This window comes from Podarcis muralis, chromosome 13 (assembly GCF_964188315.1).
Source record: "Podarcis muralis chromosome 13, rPodMur119.hap1.1, whole genome shotgun sequence".
Taxonomy (NCBI): Eukaryota; Metazoa; Chordata; class Lepidosauria; order Squamata; family Lacertidae; genus Podarcis; species Podarcis muralis.
The window spans coordinates 14,098,863-14,124,914 of NC_135667.1; the positions used below are offsets into that span (position 1 = coordinate 14,098,863).

The window sequence follows — 26,052 nt, forward strand, 5'->3', positions numbered from 1 at the left end:
GTGAAACAATGACCTTGGCTTGCTCTGGTGCATATCTGGAGTGATATACAGAAATCAGCAGGTGTAGGCAAACATTGCCCCCTGTTCATTTTACCACCACACCCCTTTCTTATCAGTGTTACATTCTTCTTCCTTTTTTACAGAGCCATGTTGCATAATTGTTGGTTAACTTTCAAACATTTCCGATTCAATTTTTTTAAAATTCTCTGGTAAACTCCTATTGGGCAAGTGGCTTGAAGTTCATTTCTTCTTTTCCCTGTCCCCTGCCCCTTTTAAGCTTTGGGCAGCAGCAGCTTGAAGGACAGACTCGCCTCTTCGAAAAGTCGCACGCATAACTCAAGACCGGATTGAACTTGGGTAAGTTGTGTTTTTGTATATTCTGTTGGTGCAACCCAGTCCAGATGAGCAGGATACAATAATTCATTCATTCATTCGCACCTGTGGGTGGTTTTCATCAGGAAACTGGCTCATGTTTCTGTTGGGAGTAAAGCAACAAGGCTTGCAATATGCTACCTAAACCAATTGGGAGTGATGGATAGAGAGGCAACCCATTTCCCCCTCTCTTTTGGTAACTGCTGGTTGGTAAAGTACCTTACAGTGGTACCTTGAGTTACATATGCTTCAGATTACATACGCTTCAGGTTACAGACTCCGCTAACCCAGAAATAGTACCTCGGGTTAAGAACCTTGCTTCAGGATGAGAACAGAAATCGTGCTCTGGCGGCACGGCGGCAGCGGGAGGCCCCATTAGCCAAAGTGGTGCTTCAGGTTAATAACAGTTTCAGGTTAAGAATGGACCTCCGGAACGAATTAAGTACTTAACCCGAGGCACCACTGTACTTCCTCTCCTTCTTTTCTTCTTTCCTGCTTCATGTTAGTCCAAATATGACTTAGCATGTGCTGAGATAAGCCGTCGGTCCACCTAGCTCACCATGATCTTTGCTGATGTGGGGAATTTGCCTCTCTATAATGTCCTCAAAATCACATAGTTTTGGACCACTTAAATGTCCCCCCCCCCCCCCCCGGTCTATCTCACTCAAAATTGCCATCTTCCTAGCCAGGCAAACATTTGTAGAACTGTAAGTTTCTGATGTTTGGAAATCTAATACAGTGGTACCTTGGGTTAAGTACTTAATTCATTAAGTACTGCTTGCCTTTGGCATGTGGCCCTCAGAAGGTAGCCCAGAAAGGAATGTGGCCCTTGGCTTGAAAAAAATTCCTTATAACTTGCTGCTGCAGCATGCATTGCGTATGTGTGTGTGTGTGTGTGTGTGTGCACGCGCACGTGTGTACTATAAAACATTTGGCAATCACAACAGTCAACCAGCCCCCAGATTTCCTGAAAAGAAGAAGGGGGGAAACATAATGGTGGGACATAGGTGATTACAAAGGTTTATTTAGCAGAGGAAGGGGTGGACGCAAGATGATGATTCTGATAGTTATGCAGTTTAAGGTAGGTTCCTAAGCAACAAAATAGGAGAGGATGGACTCCAACATTTGAGTCATCCACATAGTCGAGTCTCTGAGTCTCTGCTGCTGTTGGGTCTGCACAGCCATGGGATGGGATGCAGCTGTTTGTCTCAGGTCTTGCCAACACTTCCAATTGTGCCATGCTTAGAAAGCAGAGGTCCGAGTGGTTTTCCACTTGACCCGCTCCTTTCCAAGGGCATAGTTCGTTATTTAGTAATACCTCACAATTCATGGAAATCAAAGTGTGGCTAAGCCCTCAGTCTCCTTAACGCCCTGGCTGTGGAGCTGAATGAGGGCTGCTCTGTGAACACAGCTGGTGCCAGCACTTGTCATTCTTGGGCAGCTCTTAAGAACCCCAGATTCCCATAATTAGCAGGGTTATCTGAAGATTTGTAAGATGAAATTGCTACCTGTTCAGGTTGAGTAATATAATATTTTAGGTAATGCTGTAACAAGGATATGAAACGAAGCAAAATGTAAAGATGTAAAGTTTAATTTTGGAAACCATCAGATTGGATGGAGGGAAGTCGTTAGGTTCAGTTGAGCCAAAGAGATAAAATAAGACGGTACAATGTTACGTAATATGATTATATGTAAAACCAATAAATTCATATATATATATATATATATATATATATATATATATATATGAATTTGGAATGCCTAATTCCTGCCCTGAGGTCCCCCTTGCTTAAATATAGTTTGCCATTTATCTATGTAAATAAAGTCAATTGCGGCAGGACCTCCCATTCATGCCAATGATATTTAACTTTGATTCAATACAGGCTTCCCACAAATGCTCCATATTCTATCACCACATTTCCTATAAGGAAATGCCCTATACAGTGGTACCTCAAGTTAAGTACTTAATTCGTTCCGGAGGTCCGTTCTTAACCTGAAACTGTTCTTAACCTGAAGCACCACTTTAGCTAATGGGGCCTCCCGCTGCCGCCACGCCACCAAAGCACGATTTCTGTTCTCATCCTGAAGCAAAGTTCTTAACCCGAGGTAATATTTCTGGGTTAGCTGAGTCTGCAACCTGAAGAGTATGTAACCTGAAGCGTATGTAACCCGAGGTACCACTGTATAGGTTTATTTCCTGTAAGGTGTATAAGATGCCTTAAGAAATAGGCATCTCTTTAATGTTTTCCCCTTTTCTTCCTCTTCTTTTTCCTTCCAGAAGATTCTTAGACGCCGCCATGCTGGTCTCTAGCTGCCTGCTGGTTCGTCTGGCCATCCTTCTCAGCATCGTCCTGGTGCAGTCCTGCGAAGCGCAGTCTTGGGAAGCTTTTCAAAAAAAGCACATTGATTATCCCCAGACCCGAGCCTCCAACCCCAGTGCCTACTGCAACCTCATGATGGTGAAGAGGAATCTGAATCCAATTAGATGCAAACCAAGGAATACTTTCATCAACTATGACAATGAGTCTGTCCTACAGGTCTGCGGCAATGGTGGGACGCGTTGGCAAGGTAATTTCTATGACAGCAACGAGAGCTTCCCCATGATTGACTGCAGGTACACCGATGGTAAACCTCCTAAGGACTGCAAATACAAAGGCACAGAGACCTCCAAACGCATTCGTGTGGCCTGCGAAGAAAAGAAGCCCGTTCACCTGGAGAAGCTGCTGTGATAGGCAGAAAACCACACAAGCCACGCTCTGCGCATTGAAGCCGGAATGCTTCTTTGGCCATTTCTCCCTGCAACGCAACCAAATCATTGAATTTCCCCAGTTTAACAGTCATTTGCCCTTTTCAGGGGACCCTGGGAGCTGTGCCTCTAAGGACAATGACGCCAGGCTTCTAACTACGCATTCTGTTGCTTTCTCTCAATGGCTATTCTCTCAATAAAGCTCATTCTATCAAAAGCAAAATGTGTGCCTACGTTCTGCCTATGAAGAGCTCAGAAGCTCTTTACGAGTGAAAGCAGGAAATCAGAGAAACTTGTTCTTTTCAGAGTGAATTGGGCAAATCTTTAACGAACTCCTGCATAACAAAACACTTTTTTTCCCACAAGAACCGGAATATTCAAAATTATGAACATAATCGACACTATCTGTGACCAGATATTCTTTTTTGTTTTGTTTTTTGTTTTGTAAAACACAGCTTGGGTTGGGGGGTGGTTTTCATCAGGAAACCGGCAATATGCTACCTGAACCAATTGGGAGTGATGGCTAGAAAGGCAACCCATTCTTCCCTATCTTTTGGTAACTGCTGGTTGGTAAAGTACATTACAGTGGTACCTCGGGTTACATATGCTTCAGGTTACATACGCTTCAGGTTACAGACTCCGTTAACCCAGAAATAATACCTCGGGTTAAGAACTTTGCTTCAGGATGAGAACAGAAATCGTGCTCTGGCGGCACGGCGGCAGCGGGAGGCCCCGTTAGCTAAAGTGGTGCTTCAGGTTAAGAACAGTTTCAGGTTAAGAACGGACCTCCGGAACGAATTAAGTACTTAACCCGAGGTACCACTGTACTTCCTCTCTGGCCTTCCTTCTTTTCTTCTTTCCTGCTTCATGTTAGCCCAAATATGACTTAGCATGTGCTGAGATAAGCCGTCGGTCCACCTAACTCACCATGATCTTTGCTGATGTGGGGAATTTGCCTCCCCATAAGGTCCTCAAAATCACATAGTTTTGGACCACTTAGAGCTGGCCAGGCCAATACCCAGGACATTTTGTGGAGAGGATTTCCTAAGGACACATGGCAAAAGAAGGAGATCAGTGCAGAAGTGGCAAATTGGGGGTGGGGAGACCTCAGCATCAGGGAGCTAATAATCCCTCTCTTATCTGGCACTTGGGAATCTCCAAACCCATGTCTCCTCCCCAGAGTAGGAGAAGATGTGGCACTTACATATTGCCCGCTCAAATATCTTCGTATCTTGTACATTCTGGGTGTTAACTTCTTATTTATGAAGAAATTCAGCCTCAAAACTGGAGGTGGGGAACCTCAGGACTGGGAGCCAAATGCAACCCCCCAGGTGTCACACACTTAAAATCGCCATCTTCCTAGCCAGGCCAATATTTGTAGAACTGTAAGCTTCTGATGTTTGGAAATGTAATATTTGATACACAGAGTGTTGGGTCTGCAATAAAATTTGATATTTGTTCCCTAGGATTTTATGCAGCTGAAGAAATGACACCAGCTGAATAACTGATATGCAGGATATAAACAAATATACTAATCATAAACATACTCATTATTTTTGCCAGGGTTGAATGCATCCTTGAGCTCTGATAATGCCTCTTGCATACTCTGTCCTGCTTTGAGCGGGACACCCTGGTATTACAAAGGCCACACTGGCTTCTGATTGGCTCCTGGGATGTCCCATATTGGCTTCTGTGAGAGTGTGGCCCTGAAAGACATGTACTTGCAGGAGTACAGGCCTGAAAAACACGCACCATGATTTCCATCTGCAGCATGTTGGAGGGTATTCTCCTGCTTGTCTGGATGCAACACAGAATGGAGAGTGCATGAATCTGTGCAGAAGATATCCTAGTAAAATTTACATTTGCTGCTTGATACACTTTGACCTCTGGCCCTGCTCACCTTTGGCATGTGGCCCTCAGAAGGTAGCCCAGAAATGAGTGTGGCTCTTGGCTTGAAAAAGATTCTTCATAAGTTGCTGCAACAGGATGCACAGTGTGTGTGTGTGTGTGTGTGTGTGTGTGTGTGTGTGTGTACTATAAACATTTGGCAATCACAACAGTCAACCAGCCCCCAGATTTCCTGAAAGGAAGAAGGGGGGAAACATAATGGTGGGAGATGGGTGATTACAAAGGTTTATTTAACAGGTAGAGGGGTGGACGCAAGATGATGATTCTGATAGTTATGCAGTTTAAGGTGAGGCATCTGATCATAGCCTGCATTATAATCAAGGCTTATATTTTGATCAGGTTCCTATATTCTAAAAATGAGCTTAAATTCACAAATGTTTCTTTAGAGGCAGAAAACCAGCAGGCAGCTGGCAAGCTCTTTTGGCAGAGGGCCCCTCTGGTTTATTGCGGTCATAAAAAGGCTGAGAGCAAAAGGTCACTGACCCTACATATTACAGAATATAATTAAGCTGTAATAAAAGCAGTTAAATTAAGAGTTGGTAAATAGTAAGGTTTTGCCATTTGGCCTCTCATCAGATATAGAGCCAAAAGGTCAAAGCATCTGGCTGGCAAGAGGGGGAGTAAAGAGCCGTTTTTTAAGCTGTTCCTTGTTCCTTTTAAACAGATCCTTTTACTCTGCAAAGATTTCTTTTCCTTTTAAAAGGTTATTTATGTTATGTATAATATGATATTCTGTTGTAAGCATCTAGAAAGTAAGAAATGTTAGATTCTTATTTCATAGAATCATAGAATCATAGAGTTTGAATAGACCACAAGGGCTATTGAGTCCAACCCCCTGCCAAGCAGGAAACACCATCAGAGCACTCCTGACATATGGTTGTCAAGCCTCTGCTTAAAGACCTCCAAAGAAGGAGCTCTTTCATAGATGGTGTGTGAAAAGGTGAACAAAAGATCTCTTCAGATAAAAATACCCCACCATCTGTTTTAGCCATCTGCTCTATTTTAGAATTAAGGGGGCAAAGGTGATCTGGTAATTAAGGTGCCTTGTAGAGGTTAATGGCTACTTGTTTGCCAATTATAAATAGAAGGAACTATAGCTCTTTGTCTCCCATAAAAGGTAATAGGAAGTGGGTGTATCTTTTATGATTGGTTCTAGCAGACAGCCAATAGGAATTTCAACCAGGCTGATTGGACAGAGGCAGCCAAAGGAGGAGCAAGGGGGCTGGGCTGAGGGAATATAAGTGCTGGCCATAAGGGCAGGAGGCCAGGCCAGAGCTTGGTAACCATATACCACTGTGCCTCTCATTTATTTGTCTGACAAATAAATTATTATTTTAATTTCTCTATTGCTGTGTTGAATATTTCATTCCAGCTAAGTGTTAACCACAAGCAGGGTGCTACAAAGGTAGGTTCTTAAGCAACAAAGGAGGAGAGGATGGAGTCCAACATTTGAGTCATCCACATAGTTGAGTCTCTGAGTTTCTGTTGCTGGGAATGGGATGCAGCTGTTTGTCTCAGGTCTTGCCAACACTTCCAATTGTGCCATGCTTAGAAAGCAGAGGTCCGAGTGGTTTTCCACTTGACCCACTCCTATCCAAGGGAGAGCTCGTTCTTTAGTGATACATCACAATACATGGAAATCAAAGTGTGGCTAAGCCCTCAGTCTCCTTAACGCCCTGGCTGTGAAGCTGAATGAAGGCTGCTCTGTGAACACAGCTGGTGCCAGCGCCTGGTGCAGCTCTTAAGAACCCCAGATTCCCATCATTAGCAGGGTTATCTGAAGATTTGTAAGATGAAATTGCTACCTGTTCAGGTTGAGTAATATAATATTTTAGGTAATGCTGTAACAAGGATATGAAACGAAGCAAAATGTAAAGATGTAAAGTTTAATTTTGGAAACCATCAGATTGGATGGAGCGAAGTTGTTAGGCTCAGTTGAGCCAAAGAGATAAAAAAAGAGGCTACAATGTTACATAATGTGATTATATGTAAAACCAATAAATTCATTTATATACAGTGGTACCTTGGGTTAAGTACGGTACTTAATTAGTTCCAGAGGTCTGTTCTTAACCTGAAACTGTTCTTAACCTGAAGCACCACTTTAGCTAATGGGGCCTCCTGCTGCCACTGCGCCACCTCTGCCCAATTTCTGTTCTCACCCTGAAGCAAAATTCTTAACTCGAGGTACTATTTCTGGGTTAGCGGAGTCTGTAACCTGAAGCGTATGTAACCTGAAGCATATGTAACCCGAGGTACCACTGTATATTAAAAAATAAGAATCCCAGACTCCTGGCAGGGCCCATTGACTAATTCCTGCCCTGAGGTCCCCCTTGCTTAAATATATTTTGTCATTTATCCATATGAATAAAGTCAATTGGGGGAGGACCTCCCATTCATGCCAATCATATTTAACTTTGTTTCAATAGAGGCTTCCCACAAATGCTCCATATTCTATCACCACATTTCCTATAAGGATATGTCCTATATAGGTGTATTTCCTGTAAGGTGTATAAGATAACTTAAGAAATAGGCATCTCTTTAATGTTTTCCCCTTTTCTTCCTCTTCTTTTTCCTCCCAGAAAATTCTTGGACGCCACCATGCTGATCTCTAGCTGCCTGCTGGTTCGTCTGGCCATTCTTCTCAGCGTCGTCCTGGTGCAGTCCTGTGAAGGGCAGTCTTGGAAAGCTTTTCAAAACAAGCACATTGATTATCCCCAGACCCGAGCCTCCAACCCCAGTGCCTACTGCAACCTCATGATGGTAAAGAGGAATCTGAACCCAAGTAGATGCAAACCGAGGAATACTTTCATCAACCATGACAAGGAGTCTGTCCTACAGGTCTGCGGCAATGGTGGGAAGCAATGGCAAGGTAAATTCTATGACAGCAACGAGAACTTCCCCATGATTGACTGCAGCTTCACTGATGGTAAACCTCCTAAGGACTGCAAATACAAAGGCACAGAGACCTCCAAACGCGTTCGTGTGACCTGCGAAAACAAGAAGCCCGTTCACCTGGAGAAGGTGCTGTGATAGGCAGAAAACCACACAAGCCACGCTCTGCGCATTGAAGCCGGAATGCTTCTTTGGCCATTTCTCCCTGCAACACAACCACATCATTGAATTTCCCCAGTTTAACAGTCATTTGCCCTTTTCAGGGGACCCTGGGAGCTGTGCCTCTAAGGACAATGACGCCAGGCTTCTAACTACGCATTCTGTTGCTTTCTCTCAATGGCTATTCTCTCAATAAAGCTCATTCTATCAAAAGCAAAATGTGTGTCTCTGTGCCTACATTCTGCCTATGATGAGCTCAGAAACTCTTTACGAGTGAAAGCAGGAAATCAGAGGAACTTGTTCTTTTCAGAGTGAATTAGGCAAATCTTTAACGAACTCCTACATAACAAAACACTTTCCCCCCCACAAGAACCGGAATATTCAAAATTATGAACATAATCGACACTGTCTGTGACCAGATATTCTTTTTTGTTTTGTTTTTTGTTTTGTAAAACACAGCTTGGGGTTGGGGGTTGGGGGGTGGTTTTCATCAGAAAACTGGCAATATGCTACCTGAACCAATTGGGAGTGATGGCTAGAAAGGCAACCCATTCTTCCCTATCTTTTGGTAACTGCTGGTTGGTAAAGTACATTACAGTGGTACCTCGGGTTACATATGCTTCAGGTTACATACGCTTCAGGTTACAGACTCCGCTAACCCAGAAATGATACCTCGGGTTAAGAACTTTGCTTCAGGATGAGAACAGAAATCGTGTTCCGGCGGCGCAGTGGCATCAGGAGGCCCCATTAGCTAAAGTGGTGCTTCAGGTTAAGAACAGTTTCAGGTTAAGAATGGACCTCCGGAACGAATTAAGTACTTAACCCGAGGTACCACTGTACTTCCTCTCCGGCCTTCCTTCTTTTCTTCTTTCCTGCTTCATGTTAGTCCAAATATGACTTAGCATGTGCTGAGATAAGCCGTCGGTCCACCTAACTCACCATGATCTTCGCTGATGTGGGGAATTTGCCTCCCCAGAAGGTCCTCAAAATCACATAGCTTTGGACCACTTAGAGCTGGCCAGGCCAATACCCAGGACATTTTGTGGAGAGGATTTCCTAAGGACACATGGCAAAGGAAGGACATCAGTGCAGAAGTGGCAAATTGGGGGGTGGGGAGATCTCAGCATCAGGGAGTTAATAATCCCTCTCTCATCTGGCACTTGGGAATGTCCAAACTCATGTCTCCTCCCCAGAGTAGGAGAAGATGTGGCACTTATATATTGCCCGCTCAAATATCTTCGTATCTTGTACATTCTGGGAGTTAACTTCTTATTTATGAAGAAATTCAGCCTCAAAACTGGAGGTGGGGAACTTCAGGACTGGGAGCCAAATGCAACCCCCCAGGTGTCACACACTTAAAATCGCCATCTTCCTAGCCAGGCCAATATTTGTAGAACTGTAAGTTTCTGATGTTTGGAAATGTAATATTTGATACACAGAGTGTTGGGTCTGCAATAAAATTTGATATTTGTTCCCTGGGATTTTATGCAGCTGAAGAAATGACACCAGCTGAATACGGTAACTGATATGCAGGATATAAACAAATATACTAATCATAAACATACTCATTATTTTTGTCAGGGTTGAATGTGTCCTTGAGCTCTGATAATTCCTCTTGCATACTCTGTCCTGCTTTGAGCGGGACACCCTGGTATTACAAAAGCCACCCTGGCTTCTGATTAGCTCCTGGGATGTCCCATATTGGCTTCTGTGAGAGTGTGGCCCTGAAAGACATGTACTTGCACAAGTACGGCCCTGAAACACACGCACCATGATTTCCATCTGCAGCATGTTGGAGGGTATTCTCCTGCTTGTCTGGATGCGACATAGAAGGGAGTGTGCATGGATCTGTGTAGAAGATATCCTAGTAAAATTTACATTTGCTGCTTGACACACTTTGACCTCTGGCCCTGCTTACCTTTGGCATGTGGCCCTCAGAAGGTAGCCCAGAAATGAGTGTGGCTCTTGGCTTGAAAAAGATTCATCATAACTTGCTGCAGGGGGTGGGAGTATAAAACATTTGGCAATCCCAACAGTCAACCAGCCCCCAGATTTCCTGAAAGGAAGAAGAGGGGAAACCAGTGGGTAATTTAACGTAATGGTGGGAGATGGGTGATTACAAAAGTTTATTTAGCAGAGGAAGGGGTGGAAGCAAGATGATGATTCTGATAATCATGCAGTTTAAGGCAGGTTCCTAAGCAACAAAAGGGGAGGGGATGGAGTCCAACATTTCAGTCATCCATACAGTTGAGTCTCTGCTGCTGATGACCCCACTGCCATGGGATGGGATTCAGCTGTTTGTCTCAGGTCTCGCCAACACTTCCATTTGTGCCATGCTTGGAAAGCAGCTGTACGAGAAGTTTTCCACTTGACTCGCTCCTTTCTAAAGCTGGAGGCAGCCCCTGTCCTTCTTGGGCGGCTGTTAAGAATCCCAGATTTCTGGCAGGGCCCATTGACATTAGTCAATGCCCTGCCCTGAGGTCCCCCTTGCTTAAATATATTTTGTGAGCACCACATTGGCAGCCCCTGAACACTGACCAGAAGAGAGTCCTATTTTTTTCTGCAGTGAGATATATACTGTCTCCAAAAATGGAGATATGAATTCTCTGTGTGTCTTTGTGGAGTGGGCAAGGGCAGGCTTTTTCCCCAGGTGGAACTCACCAGAACTCAGTCCTAGAACCTCTCAGATGGTGCCGTTGCCATTATAAGAGAGCAAGGGTGGTTTCGTGGTGCATAGCTGTCAACTTTTCCCTTTGTTTAAGGGAAATTCCCTTATTCCGAATAGGATTCCTCGCAAGAAAAGGGGAAAGTTGACAGCTATGTCGTGGAAGGTTCCAGCACCTCTTTTTCAAGAAAAATAGCCCTGGGAAGGAGAATCGCACTTGTAAGATGGAATTTCCATTTAGCTGTCCTGATAAATAGAAATGAAGAGGTAGTATTGCATATCATACCCAGAACAACAAAAATCAGGAGTATAGCCACTCCATCCCTACCTTTGACTTTCCCCCAGGTAACTGTGCATGCATGTCACACACCAAAATAAGTCAGATACTATTTTGCAAAATGGGTCTGAAGATTTTGTGGATATATGCTTGTTACCTTGATAATGATACTAATTTTAACATATTCAGGTATAAACTGAGTATAAATGACAAGCGAATAAGGTGATATTTGAAAGGTCAAGCTCTGCAAAGTTGCCAAAGTTGAGAAGCAAGTCCCAGTGACTGATGGCCATCTCAAAGAACCAGGACTTTGTTTTAAGAAACAATATTCCTTGGAAGGAGAAATGCCACGTTGCAGGACCACGTTGTGTCCTTTTGCCTAGAGACACTGAGACAAGGCCAGAGATGATTATCTTTAATTTGTGTAGCCGGAGGAGGGGTTCATAATTCAAAAGATATACAATGCACAGTACCAGTCTGCTTGTCACAGACAAGATGGAATGCAGCTGTTTATATCAGGTCTCATCCAATCATATTTAACTTTGTTTCCATAGAGGCTTCCCACAAATGCTCCAAATTCTGCCACCACATTTCCTATAAGGTGTATAAGGGTTCTTGTCCCCCTCCCCCACTTAAGAAATAGGCATCTCTTTAACTTCTCCCCTTTTTCTCCCTTTCCCTTTCCCTCCCAGTAGATTCTTAGACCCCACCATGCTGGTCTCTAGCTGCCTGCTGGTTTGTCTGGCCATCCTTATTGGGGTCCTACTGGTGCAGTCCTGTGAAGTCTTGGAATGCTTTTCCAAACAAGCACATTGATCCCACTTAATATTTTCTGCAGACATCAAGGGTCCCGCTGAGCAGAATGAAAATTGCCACCCCAGATGATTCTGAATGGCTGGAATGTGCCCTTAAACTCTGATCATGTCTGCTGCTTCTCTGGAAGGAAGATAGGGTGTTTGTATGACTGGATGAATCCCAAGCCGGAATTAAGATTGCCAGAAGAAATATCAGCAACCTTTGATGGCAGAAAGTGAGGAGGAATTAAAGAACCTCTTAATGAGGGTGAAAGAGGAGAGCGCAAAATATGGTCTAAGCTCAGCATAAAAAAACCAACGAAGATCATGGCCACTGGTCCCATCACCTCCTGGCAAATAGAAGGGGAAGAAATGGAGGCAGTGAGAGATTTTACTTTCTTGGGCTCCATGATCACTGCAGATGGTGACAGCAGTCACAAAATTAAAAGAAGCCTGCTTATTGAGAGAAAAGCAATGACAAACCTAGACAGCATCTTAAAAAGTCGAGACATCACCTTGCCAACAAAGGTCCGTATAGTTAAAGCTATGGTTTTCCCAGTAGTGATGTATGGAAGTGAGAGCTGGACCATAAAGAAGGCTGATCGCCAAAGAATTGATGCTTTTGAATTATGGTGCTGGAGGAGACTCTTGAAAGTCCCATGGACTGCCAGAAGATCAAACCTATCCATTCTGAAGGAAATCAGCCCTGAGTGCTCACTGGAAGGACTGATCGTGAAGCTGAGGCTCCAATACTTTGGCCACCTCAGGAGAAGAGAAGATTCCCTAGAAAAGACCCTGATGTTGGGAAAGATGGAGGGCACAAGGAGAAGGGGACGACAGACGACAAGATGGTTGGACAGTGTTCTCGAAGCTACAAACATGAGTCTGACCAAACTGCGGGAGGCAGTGGAAGACAGGAGTGCCTGGCGTGCTCTGGTCCATGGGGTCACGAAGAGTCGGACACGACTAAACGACTAAACAACAACAATGAGTGTGTAGAAAATAACCTACAACACAAAGATAAGATTTTTATTTGTTGCTATGCCCACTGCTGGCAAGGAGCCCCTGGAAGCTTGAACAGAAGGAACGGTGGCCCCCTAGGCTGATAAAACACCCCCCCCCACTCCTGGTCTAAAATGTAAATACCCCCCACTTCCACTCTTGACTTTATTGTCTCTGATGTGGCATGCAAAAATAAAAATAAAAATGTCAGTCCATTTGTTTTCATAAATAGAGAAATTGGTTTTAAAAACCTGGTTTTGTGAATGAAATGAACCAAGCACAGCACTTATTTGTGGAAATGCAACTGTTCATATTTGTATACTGATCAACATTCTTGACGATTCCCCAACCAACACAGAATTCAATCCTTGCTTTCTGCTGCCACCTAGTGACAAAGAAACTTAGAGGCACCCTGTTCATTTTCTTGCTTTCTACGGCTTCTTCATCTCTGTGCGAGAGGAAGCATTGTTGCCATACCAGGATGGCTTCAGGGAGACATTACCAAACTCTCATCTTGCTTATCTTACTGAGATACCAGAACTTTAAAGTAAAGATTACTTTAAAACTGGAAACTGGGGCTTTCTCCTTCTCCATGCCTCTTACCCAGCTCAAAATTCATTTTCTTCCACTCACAATCCTAATTTAATCCCACCGCTTTTCTCTGTCTCTCCTCATGCCTACAAAGGACAGTAGTTCAGTGGCAGAGCATGTGTCTTCCATGCAGAAGGTTCTGGGTTCAATTCCTGGCATCTCCAGTTAGGACTGGGAAAGACAACACATCAGTGGAAATGTTGCTGTCTCTTGCCTTTGTGTTCTTTTGGCTAAAGGCAGAACAGAAAAACACAATGGTCCCCAGTAAAGGTAAAGGTAAAGGTACCCCTGCCCGTACGGGCCAGTCTTGACAGACTCTGGGGTTGTGCACCCATCTCACTCAAGAGGCCGGGGGCCAGCGCTGTCCGGAGACACTTCCGGGTCACATGGCCAGCGTGACAAAGCTGCATCTGGCGAGCCAGCGCAGCACACGGAAACACCGTTTACCTTCCCGCCAGTAAGCGGTCCCTATTTATCTACTTGCACCCGGGGGTGCTTTCGAACTGCTAGGTTGGCAGGCGCTGGGACCGAGCAGCGGGAGCGCACCCCGCCGCGGGGATTTGAACCGCCGACCTTTCGATCGGCAAGCCCTAGGCGCTGAGGCTTTTACCAACAGCGCCACCCGCGTCCCATAATGGTCCCCAGTAGGGGTTCCCAAATGGTGGTCCTTGATTGGTGAGCTTCATTCAGGTGGTCTGCAAATGTAGGCACCATCATTTGAGCAAAGGATAATAATGGCCCTTTAAAACCTCCCAGCAACAACGACAATAAAAAACCTTCCAAGGCTCTGTTGCTTCAGGTTTCTCATTTGGCAGGCTTTACTGACATTGCTGTTATCTACTCCCCAAGAACTATATGCCCAATTTCCAAAGAAATTCACACCTGAAAAACAACTGCAAAGGGTTCTGAGTACAAGCACTTCTTAAAAAATACTTAAAACATGAACATAATGTTGCTGTGCAGTCATTGGCAGCCCATATAATGGTCTCAATGAGGGCAGAAACCAAGACTACTACAAGGATGACTATACAACTACTAATTTTGTTTATACCCTGCCCATCTTGCTGGGTTTCCTGACACACCTTCCAGGACATTCCTTGGGAACATTATCCAGCACAAAGGGCCCAGGAATGGTATATAAGCAAGTGACTGGGAGTGCTGGAAATTTGAGGTGGCCAAGCGACCAGCCCAGCCCAGCCCAGCCCAGCCCAGTCCAAGCTAAAACCAGGGGTTGTTCACCTCTCAAGGCCTCTTAAAGGGGTTGCCCTTTAGCTGTCTACCCAGCAGTTTCCACCAAGTTCTGACAAAGAACCAGGGTGATCTAGTAAAACTCCTGCTACTCACTGAAAGAATAGCAAAAAAACCTTGCCTCATGGGTGGGGTGGCCGTGCTTGTAAGTATGGATGGACAAAGCAGAACAGCAATGCAATAAGGAAAATATGCATGGAAGAGAATTTATTAAGATGATGCTCTGCTGCAGGTCCAAGAAAATTTCAAAGGGAAGGGGGAAATTGAAGAGGCCTCTCTATAGCAATGGCTATTTTGAAAGTGATGAGAGAGAGCAGAAATACATATAATGTCAAGGCAGCTTCCCAGCCAAGACAGTGGAGAAGGGAAGTCTCCTTTAGAGTTATTGCTTGCAGATGAAGGCGTGCGTGTTGTTGCATTTTACATCATTCCACTTCTTAAAACCTGAAATTCAAAACAAAAATTATAATTCAAGAAATAAGGAAAGTTACTTCTTATTGCCTATTATTCCTTTCCCCAATGTGTAGGGGGAATAAAATGGATTCAGACTTTAATAATAGTGAGGGAACCACCAGAAGGCCCTCAGAGCTGGACCTCTGTGCCCAGGTTGAACAATGGGGGTGGAGACACTCCTTCAGGTATACTGGGCTGAGTCCATTGAGGGCTTTCAAGATCAGCACCAACACTTTTGAATTGTGCTCAGAAACGTAGTGGGAGCCAAAGTAGGTCTTTCAGGACCAGTGTTATATGGTCTCTGCAGCCACTCCCAGTCACCAGTCTAGCTGCCGCATTCTGCATTAGTTGTAATTTCTGGCTCACCTTCAAAGGTAGCTCCACACAGAGCGCATTGCAGTAGTCCAAGCGAGAGACAACTACAGCATGCACCACTCTGGCGAGACAGTCTGCAGGCAGGTAGGGTCTCAGCCTGCATACCAGATGGAGCTGGTAGGCAGCTGCCCTGAACACAGAATTGGCCTGTGCCTCCACAGACAGCTGTGAGTCTAAAATGAGTCCCAGGTTGCACATCTGGTCCTTCAGGTGCACAGTTACCCCATTCAGAACCAGGGAGTCCTCCACACCTGCCATCCCCCTGTCCCCCCAAAACAGTACTTCTGTCTTGTCAGGATTCAGCCTCAATCTGTTAGCTGCCATCCATCCTCCAACTGTCTCCAGACACTCAAAAAGGACCTTCACCGCCTTCACTGGTTCTGATTTGAAAGAGAGGTAGAGCTGGGTATCATCCGCATATTGATGAACACCCAGCCCAAACCCGCTGATGATCTCTCCCAGTGGCTGCATGTAGATGTTGAAAAGCATGGGGGAGAGGACAGAACCCTGAGGCACCCAACAAGTGAGAGCCCAGGGGTCTGAACACTCACCCCCCCCACTTTCTGAACTTGGCCCAGGAGGAAGGAGCAGAACCACTATATAACAGTGCCCCCAGCTCCTAGCGCCTCTAGACAGTCCAGAAGGATGCCATGGTTGATGGTATCAAAGGCCGCTGAGAGATCCAGCAGAACTAGGAAACAGCTCACCAGAGATCATTGACCAGCGTGACCAAGGCAGTTTCAGTCCCATGATGAGGCCTGAATCCCAATTGGAAGGGATCCAAATGGTCCGCCTCCTCCAGGCGTGCTTGGAGTTGTTCAGCAACCACCTGCTCAGTCACTTTGCCCAAGAATGGAAGATTTGAGACTGGGTGATAGTTGTCCATATTGGCTATGTCCAAAGATGTTTTTTAAAGACGCGGTTTAATAACTGCCTCATTCAGCGGTTCCGGGAACGCTTGCTCACAGAGGGAAGCATTCACTATCCCCCGGAGCCCATCACCCTGCCCTTCCCGGCTCACTTTTCTGAGCCAGGATGGGCAAGGATCGAGGAGACAGGTGGTCAGTTTCACTCATCCAAGCAGCCTGTCCACATCCTCGGAGGTAACAGATTGGAACTGATCCCATGCAAATGGAATAGACAGGACTCTAGCACTCTCCTGCCCCAGCCCTGCTCCCATGATGGCATCTACCTCTTTCCGAATCTGAGCGGCTTTGCCTGCAAACAAAGTTGCAAAATCATTGCAGGAGATCTTGGGGTCCTTACCAGGCCCCAATGGTGAAGGTGGTTCTGTTAAGATTGTGAACCACCTGAAAGAGTCTCCTGCTGCTGTTTTCTGCAGATGCAATAGAGGCAGGGAAGAAGGACCTCTTCACCGTCGCTATTGCCACTTGGTAGGTTCGACGTTGAGCTCTAACCCGTTTCTGGTCCAATTTCCACCACTGGCGCTATTGCCACCACAGTGATTGTTTCATCACCCTCAGGTTTGGGGAAAACAATGAGGCTGCCAGGCTCCATGCAGTTGGAGAGAGTGCTTCGGAGCCAGACAGTCGATAGCTCTGGTTAACTCTGCATTCCAGTGGGCCAGAGGGGAATCAGCTGAAAGGCCATCAACATGGGATAAAACATTCCCTACTTTGGCCACCTCATGAGAAGAGAAGACTCCCTGAAAAAGACCCTCATGTTGGGAAAGATGGAGGGCACAAGGAGAAGGGGATGACAGAGGACGAGATGGTTGGACAGTGTTCTTGAAGCTACCAGCATGAATTTGACCAAACTATGGGAGGCAGTGGAAGACAGGAGTGGGAGGCAGTGGAAGACAACAACACCACTCTCTGCAAACCATTTGAATCCATTAAGTGGGGTGGAGGCGGATCCAAATCGGTCCCACCTCCCTGCAGAGGGGAAGGGTCACGACACCAGGAAGTGATCTGACCATGGCACTTCTTTCTTTTTGCTTTCTTTTTGCTTTTTCTTAGTGTCATATCACCCACATCCATAGAGGTGAACTCCAGGTCTAAGACATGTCTGCGACTATGAGTTGGGCCAAATTCATTCAGGGACAGCCTCATGGAGACCATGCTTTCCACGAAGTCCCAAGCAGCCCATTATAAGGTTGTGTCAGCATGGATGTTAAAATCCCCTAGGACAACCAAACTAGGTGTCTCCAGGAGAACATCTGCCATGACCTGAAGCAGCTCGGCCAGGGAATCCTTGGTACAGTGGGGAGGTCGGTACACCAAAAGGAATCCTGTTGTCCAACTTTCCGAACACACGCTCAGAAAACTGGGTCTTCCCAATAGGACACCTGGTGCAAGCTAATGAGTTCCTAAAACTCACTGCAACCTCGCCTCCCTGCCCATATGACCTGGGTTGCTGTGTGTAAGAGAAACCTGGTGGACAAGCAGCGACAAGGACAGGCCATTTGCTTCATCCAACCAAGTCTCTGTTACACATGCCAGGTCAAGTCCTCCATCCACAATCAAGTCATGGATGGCAGTGGTCTTATGAATCATTCACCTGGCATTGCACAGCAGCACCTTCAGGTCATGTGGGTCTCCCTTGTTTATTCCAGTATCCTTCCGGTCAAGACCAGACCCAGAGGCAGGGATAGTCTTCAAACAATGACTAAACCTGCCTCCTCAGTAATGACATGGTCTGGTCTTAGCGTAACTCCTCCTCCTACCCATGATCACTGAGATTGGGTGTCCCAGTGCAGCCCCACCTGTGGAACCTGCCTCAGTCATTCTATTGGCTGGGGCCCACTCCCAGGCATCCCTGACCTTCTCTCCTTCAGAACAGAATACAAACTATACAATGAACCAATAAAACAGTAGAAGCTAACAACAACAACAACAACAACCAAATTACAATTATACTAAAATTAAACTAATCCCCAGCTCCAACTAAATCATAGAATCATAGAATCATAGAGTTGGAAGAGACCACAAGGGCCATCGAGTCCAACCCCCTGCCAAGCAGGAAACACCATCAGAGCACTCCTGACATATGGTTGTCAAGCCTCTGCTTAAAGACCTCCAAAGAAGGAGACTCCACCACACTCCTTGGCAGCAAATTCCACTGTCTTCCTAATGTTTAGGTGGAATCTTCTTTCTTGTAGTTTGGATCCATTGCTCCGTGTCCGCTTCTCTGGAGCAGCAGAAAACAACCTTTCTCCCTCCTCTATGTGACATCCTTTTATATATTTGAACATCCTTTTATATATTTGAACATGGCTATCATATCACCCCTTAATCTCCTCTTCTAAATGTTTATCCCACCCCCAACAGAGAAAAACAAAACAAAAAACCAAAATTTAAAATGCCACAGATTAAAAACCTATTTTAAAGCATTTAAAAACATTTTCCACAGTTTGTTCCAGTGAGTCTGGCCTTTTCAGGACTCACAACAGGGCTGTGACCCAGAACTAACCAAACATATGAAGGTCACTCACTGATCACCTGCCTTCAAATTCTTAAATGTTTTATCATGCTATTAATATTCTTTTGGGAGACACCCAGATAGAGAATGAATGAATATTATTCTTAGTATTATTAAATGCTGGTTGAGCCTAATCATTTTGTTAAGAAACATGATAGAGTATAAGATGGCATAACCCAGATCTTACTTTGGCAACCACTGTTTTCTGAACAAAATATGTGATCACATGCAACCGAAGAATGAAGGCTGACTGCAGAAAAAGATTCTGATTCATGGTATGATTGGAAGTTTCCCTAAAGGATCAATACGTAGGACCACTTCTGGTCAGATCTCCAGAGATATTGACTTGTGAACCTTAGTACAGAGAAGCACCAGGCTGAGAGTGTATCCAATCAACTAATACCCAGAGTAAACCTTTTCAAATGAATGGACCATCAGTAGCAATGACTAACCAGAGTATTTTGAGTTTGATTTTTCTGATTTTTAAAATCAGATACTACCCTTTGAAATACTTGAAACTGATGGAGTGATAGGCATTTTTTTAGTCAGTCCCTACAAATTGCTTGCTTACCTGTCTCCTTTAGCAGATGCACACAATATTCTTCATTGTTGTAGTTGTCTGGGCGATTAAAATCCCAGCCTTTGTAATTGTAGATCTCGTCATCCGACCACTTCCAATGCCCTTTCTGCAGCAATATGATGGAACAGATCATACATTCATTTGATACGAGGAGGCCAATGCAAAGGTCACACAGAGAGTTGTCCAGTTATGAAGCAATTGTCAGTTATGATGGAGTTACAGTCGTACCTTGGTTCTCTAGCGGAATCCTTTCTGGAAGTCCATTCGACTTCCAAAAACATTTGAAAACCAAGGCGTGACTTCCCATAGGCTGCAGGAGCTTCCTGCACTCAATCAGAAGCCACATCAGACCTTCGGGTTCCAAAGAACATTTGCAAACCGAAAAACTCACTTCTAGGTTTCCGGCGTTCGGAAGCCAAAACATTCGAGTCACAAGGCATTTGAGAACCAAGGTATGACTGTATTTGTAAGAAAAACTCTGGGACCTAATTTGAATAGTAGAGTGCTTGGTATCTGGTGGGTGGGGCTTGTGTGTTTTGCTCCGGAATCAGCCCCTCCCTTCAGTATCTGTGTTCCGTTAAGAATATCAGTTAAGAGGGACCAACTGCTTCTTCTCGCTTCTTGACTCAGACTTGCCTCATGTTGTTGTATTTAGTTTCTCTTATTTTGTATTTTTGTTACAGATTTCTTTGTTATTCAAAGCTTAGTTTACATTTATGTGAGCCACTTATTTTCCTCAAAGAAAAAGAAACTCTGCTGGAGAATGGCGGAATATCCTAAACTTGGGCAAGTGAGGGGATATTATTCCCAGTTTGCCAGGAGGATTGAATATGTTAATCATCTCCCCACTTCCACAGCAATATTAGAGGAGGATTCTATTAGAAAATTGTGGAAAAGTCACATATTGGAGTCATCTGGGGAGACGATTCAGGTAAGGATGGAATGGTGATGCTAAGAAGCCGTTACTCAGTGACAATGGCCTGAAATTGAGAAAGTAAAGGCAACTCACCTCAGTGGGATCATGCAGCCCAATCCAAACCTCACTTTCCTTTTTCTGGTTTGCAGAGATGTAATTGGCCACCACAACTGACTCTTTCTCATTGAGGATGGAGGCAAGACGGGTCCCACAGCCAAAGCTCACGCACTCATTCTGAGAATAGCCAAGCAAGTAAATAAGCTCCACCACTATTGCTAACACACACACACACACACACACACACACACACACACACACACACACTGTTTCCCACAAAGCTTTCCCAGAGTGGTTCACAACTTGTCAAATAAGTAATAACAATTATTTAAAAATCATAAAACACCAGTGGTGGAGAGTTGGAAGTTTTTCAAATGGGAACTAAAGCAGCTGAGGAAGGAAGAGAGAAAAAGGGGTGAAGAAAATGCTGTGAGTGGAGCCGGGCCCCTTTCTCCATCCTCTGGACCTGCTGGGAAACTAAAGAAACCTGCTGGACCTGCTGCACACGAGTGCAATTAAAGGTGCTTAAAGCACTCAATCTTGGTGCAAGAAAACCACCTTGAAGCACATACACAAAAACTGGGATGAATGCAGGAAGAATGCTCATTGTCATGATTTGGCTGCACTCTTTTCAGAAGCGGGTGGTGCAGTGGGTTAAACCACAGAGCCTAGGACTTGCCGATCAGAAGGTCAGCGGTTCGAATCCCCGCAACGGGGTGAGCTCCTGTTGCTTGGTCCCTGCTCCTGTCAAGCTAGCAGTTCGAAAGCCCATCAAAGTGCAAGTAGATAAGTAAGGACTGCTCTGGCGGGAAGGTAAATGGCATTTCCCTGCACTGCTCTGGTTCGCCAGAAGCGCTTAGTGATGCTGGCAACATGACCCGGAGGCTGTCTGCAGACAAACGCCAGCTCTCTCGGCCTATAGAGCGAGATGAGCGCGCAACCCCAGAGTCGGTCACGACTGGACCTAATGGTCAGGGGTCCCTTTACCTTTATGCAGGCATGCAGAATGTTGACCTGTGTTTTAATCTGGTTTTGTAGCTTATCCTTGAATTTAACTATTATCTTAATGTTTGAAATAGTTGTTCTTAACTAGCTGGGTGATGTCAGGTTTTCAACACCATGATGTATCACCAGCCAAACATCACAATCTGGCGATACACCATGATGTTGAAACAACAATCTGTATTGGCCCCAGCCCTCAAGGCATGGGGTGAAACGGCCGCAGCTCTCATTGCAACAGATGAGGCACTTTCATCCCAACACACTGCAGAGCTGAGGATGACACAGCTTGTTTGCGGTTCTTGGCTTGGGGGTGGGAAGGCTCCACTCCCCCCCCCCCAGCTGAGTGAGCCCTGAGGTCCCTCCTGCTCACATGCAAGCTGGAGGGACAAAGGGGCAGAGATATCTCACATCTTTTCACTTGTGAGATGGTACCTTCTTGCCAGGCCATCTCTTCTGACTGTTAATTAAGCTTTCTTGGCTCCAGTGGAAACAGGTTAATTGAACACAATGGGTGAGCAACTCTCTTTTGATTATACCAAGATGCTGGCCAGGTATTGTCTCCCAACAGCTCACACTGATAGCCCTCCTCACAAAAATGTCACCTGAAACCCATGACAGCACCTGATGTGACAGCTTGGTTGGTGAGAAACAGCTTCTTACCTCAGCTTCAGACCAAGTTTTCTGAGAGTCAAAATATGCATAGCAGCTGCCCTGGGCTTTCAGCCAATTCCTGGGACAGGATCTGGCCTTTACTGTATGGAGAGAGGAGTAAAAGAAGAAAAAGATGGGGGAGGGGGACAAAAGCTGTTAGAATGCAATTTTCATTGTGGAATCCTACTTCACCTACAAATTTGCACAGATAATTTTAAGATTAATGAATGCAGACCTAATTTAAACATTCCTGCTTCCATTGGTGACTGGTACCCCATGGCACCGATAGGAAATTGGGACAGAAAGCAAGGAGGCAAACAGTAAGTGGATTCAGAGTCAATGACAGGCAGTGCCACTCCCTGACTGGTTGTAAATATGAATATGAGGAGTGGTTCAGAGCAGACTGAGGTTGGTAGGGCAGTTCCCTATTCACCCTAATGGACCTGCTTCCATTGCCTGGTTATTTATTCCAACAGCCTTAGCTGGGTTACCATCACCTGGAAATCTGACAAGTAGTTTTGTTTTTATAAATGCTTAACCCCAATTAAAATTTCTGGGGAATTCCCAGATAATTGTTAAAGCACTCACCTCCTGGGAATGAATAGGAGACCAGGAAACCAAAAAGGCAAAGGTAGGTGACAACCCCCATCTTCTGGTTGACCTTCAGTGGAAGGAAATGTGCAGCAAATTAAAAACTTATCCTTACTTATTGGCATTGTCAATGTGGTGATAGCAGGAAGAAGTAAATCGGTATTTTCTTTTCTTAAAATCATAAATGGGAAGATTAGAGAAAGAAGAGAGAACCCAAAACTTAAAGTTGGTGATTGCTGAAGTATCATGGAGTCAAATAAGGTTCGTGTGCAGAGGCACCTAGTGCTGACCATGTTCCATCTTCTGGTTGACCTTTTATGGAAGGTCAAAACCTATCCCCACTGATTGCCATTTCGTCCATGTGGTGATGGCAGGAAGAAATAAAATAGTATTTTATACTCTTAACATCACAATTCTCCTTCATGTGAATTTCTAAAAAATGAGAAGAGAAGGAAAAGAATGGAGAAAAACGAGAAGGTTAGGGAAAGAAGGGAGAACCTAAAGAGTTTGCCATTGTTGAGGAATCACAGATCCTGGATTCTGGACCAGTGGAGGCTAGTGTCCATTGGGACTGATAGGATTTGTAGGGCAGAAGGCAGTAAAATCAATGGTAAGTGGAGGCAGAGTCAATGACAGGCAGAGCCAAGCAATTCTGGTTTTGTTCTCTTTCCCCTCCAGGGACAACAGGTAGAAGGAAGGGACAGATGTAAGAAAGAACACACAACACTGGGGCTTTCTGAGGGCAGGTGGAGCTTTGTGGGGCTGTGCCCCATTCGTCCTAGCATACCTGCCTCCACTGTTTCTAGACCAGGGATGCTAACTTGAATAAAATATTGAGGCAAGTAAGCCCCGCTCCCATAATTGATCACAAGATGCAGCACACAGACATCATTTGAATGGCAGTGCCCATCAACTGGGGGAGGGCTGGCCCCTTCAAATATTTTATGGGGAGTGAAGGGGCCTCAGCTCCTAGCAGTTGGCTCCGATGTTCTAGACTAAAGCAGTATTAACATTTATGGAAAGCCTTTTAGTTGTTAATCTGTTGCTTTTGTCCCTCTTTTGTTTTATGGGAAGAACAATACAGTGGTACCTCGGGTTAAGTACTTAATTTGTTCCGGAGGTCTGTTCTTAACCTGAAACCGTTCTTAACCTGAAGCACCACTTTAGCTAATGGGGCCTACTACTGCCGCTGCACCGCCAGAGCACAATTTCTGTTCTCATCCTGAAGCAAAGTTCTTAACCTGAAGCACGATTTCTGGGTTAGCGGAGTCTGTAACCTGAAGCGTATGTAACTTGAAGCGTATGTAACCTGAGGTACCACTGTAATAACCCTCAGGTTGGTGGGCTGCCTTAAGAAAGTTAAGAAGGAGTGGAGGTGCCTCTATGTCAGGCTGCTGTCAGTGGCTCCCAGCTAGTTGCCCAGAAAAGTATAAAGGCAAGGGAAAGTTTCTTACAGTCCTTTTTTATTTCAAACTTTACAGAGAAAGCCTCTTGGATAATGGCGTTGTCCTGAATGAATCTCCACCTCCTTCTCTCCCACTTCCTCATTCATCATCATCATCTTCTTCTCTACAGGTGCCACTAAGTGTCCTCTGTCCTTCGAGCTCTTTGTTCTCCCACTTTTAAGGCCTGCCTGGGTCTGGGAGGTGGTGGATCTGGACTGCTGTCTAATGACAATGTGTCAGCCAGCTACTGCTCTGGCTCTGCCTGCTCCTCTTCTCCCATTATTTCCCAACTTTTCCCCTCTGGCTCGGAGCTCTGACCTTCCACAAACCACTATTGGAAATCTATATTGTCTCCCTCCTCCTCCCTGGAAGGGATAGGATGGGAAGGTGGTCTCCACCCCTCCTCCTCCTCCTTTGTCCAGTCCCTGACACTCTATTCTGGAAGAGAAGATCTTTGTTGGCAGAAGGGAACAGGGAGCTCAGGGAGCAAAAGGTAATTCCCTAGTGGTAGCCCCAGAAACAGGCAAAGGAAGGACAGAGATTGCTTTGGATTTACTTGATCCAGTCTTATTGATTCATGCAAGAGGCCCCAGGGGCGGGACATCATCAGCACCTGCCTGGAAATGGTGTAACTAATTCTCCCCCTCCATTGGAGCCAATGAAGGGCAACAACGTACAAGTTAACAGTTAGCAAATGGTCAGGAAAATGGAATAAACTGCCTTGGGAATGCAGTCATACACAGAACAACCGTGTCTCAGGCTGCTGGGCTCATTCTTATATAGAGCTGGGCTAGGGCAGGGCATGGAAAGGCAGGAAGAAAGATGAACCATTTACCCATATATAGACTGGTCGAATGAACAATGCAGCATCCCAGGCCTTGTCAGTGGTCACTGCTAGGATATGGTTTCGTTCCACCTTTAGAACAGGCATGTAGAGTTGTTGTATGTCACATGTCAGTTTACTTCCAGCACAGTCTGCTGGGAACTTCCCTTGTATATAGCTTTTGCCTATGCTGTTTGCTTGGACACAAAGGGAAGCAGACATGTTTTTTCCTTTGTCCTGCTGAATAAATGCTTGTAAATATGCTTACATATGCCTCTGTCCGCTACTTCTGTTGCAAAGAGTTCTTATCTCTGCTAGCTTGCCCTTATTATTATTAACTCCTGGAACCTCACACTGCTTGGAGAGTAGAGTGGTGTGCAACATTTTTAAGCCTGAACTGTTTGCGGCTACTTTTCCTGAGGGATCAATGCTCAGTGCATAGATTGGAAAACACCTATGGCCTTTTAAAATAACTTTTATTAAAACAACAACAACAACCAGAAGCTTTTTTATTAGGAATTGTAGGTACTGATATTTCAAAGGAGCAGGAAAGACTTTTTATGTATGCAACAACAGCCACACGGATGCTACTAGCCCAGAGATGGAAAGAAGACAAAGTCCCTACCAGAGAAGAATGGCAAAACTGACCAGAAAGCTCAGGAACTAAGAATACCAAAACTTCAATAAAGAATGGAGGGGAATTTTAATTTACTTCAGAGACCACTGTAAGCAGATAAAAATATTAGCAGGATTGCAATAACACTTGTAATGAAGAAGATATTATGGATAAAATGGAGAGACCTAAAAAGCAGAGACATCACCTTGCCAACAAAGGTCTGTATAGTTAAAGCTATGGTTTTCCCAGTAGTGATGTATGGAAGTGGGAGCTGGACCATAAAGAAGGCTGATCGCCGAAGAATTGATGCTTTTGAATTATGGTGCTGGAGGAGACTCTTGAGAGTCCCATGGACTGCAAGAAGATCAAACCTCTCCATTCTGAAGGAAATCAGCCCTGAGTGCTCACTGGAAGGACAGATCGTGAAGCTGAGGCTCCAATACCTCAT

The 26,052-nt window shown here is 45.0% G+C and overlaps 1 protein-coding gene, 1 long non-coding RNA gene and 1 pseudogene across 4 annotated transcripts; 2 read left to right on the plus strand and 1 right to left on the minus strand.

Annotated features, from left to right (window-relative positions):
- Positions 1-203: 203 nt before the first annotated feature.
- LOC114582779 (ribonuclease pancreatic-like) lies at positions 204-3,341 on the plus strand. 2 transcript variants are annotated; one of them, XM_028704043.2, is made up of 2 exons: positions 204-357; positions 2,651-3,341. In XM_028704043.2, exon 2 carries the CDS (start codon positions 2,670-2,672, stop codon positions 3,099-3,101), a length of 432 nt encoding a protein of 143 aa, XP_028559876.2. In that variant the 5' UTR covers positions 204-357; positions 2,651-2,669; the 3' UTR covers positions 3,102-3,341. The 2 variants fall into 2 exon arrangements, with proteins under 2 accessions (XP_028559876.2, XP_077773097.1); XM_077916971.1 differs by having other exon boundaries at positions 221-357; positions 2,654-3,341.
- A 2,701-nt stretch (positions 3,342-6,042) lies between these two features.
- LOC114582701 (ribonuclease pancreatic pseudogene) lies at positions 6,043-8,296 on the plus strand (annotated as a pseudogene). Its single transcript, XR_013390352.1, has 2 exons — positions 6,043-6,431; positions 7,606-8,296. The product of XR_013390352.1 is annotated as a ribonuclease pancreatic pseudogene (transcript).
- A 6,592-nt stretch (positions 8,297-14,888) lies between these two features.
- On the minus strand, positions 14,889-22,232 carry LOC114582888 (uncharacterized). The gene is made up of 4 exons (XR_013390354.1): positions 22,139-22,232; positions 20,513-20,653; positions 19,495-19,609; positions 14,889-15,098 (listed from the first exon to the last, which is right to left on the minus strand). It is a non-coding gene; the product is annotated as an uncharacterized LOC114582888 (long non-coding RNA).
- Between the last annotated feature and the right edge of the window lie 3,820 nt (positions 22,233-26,052).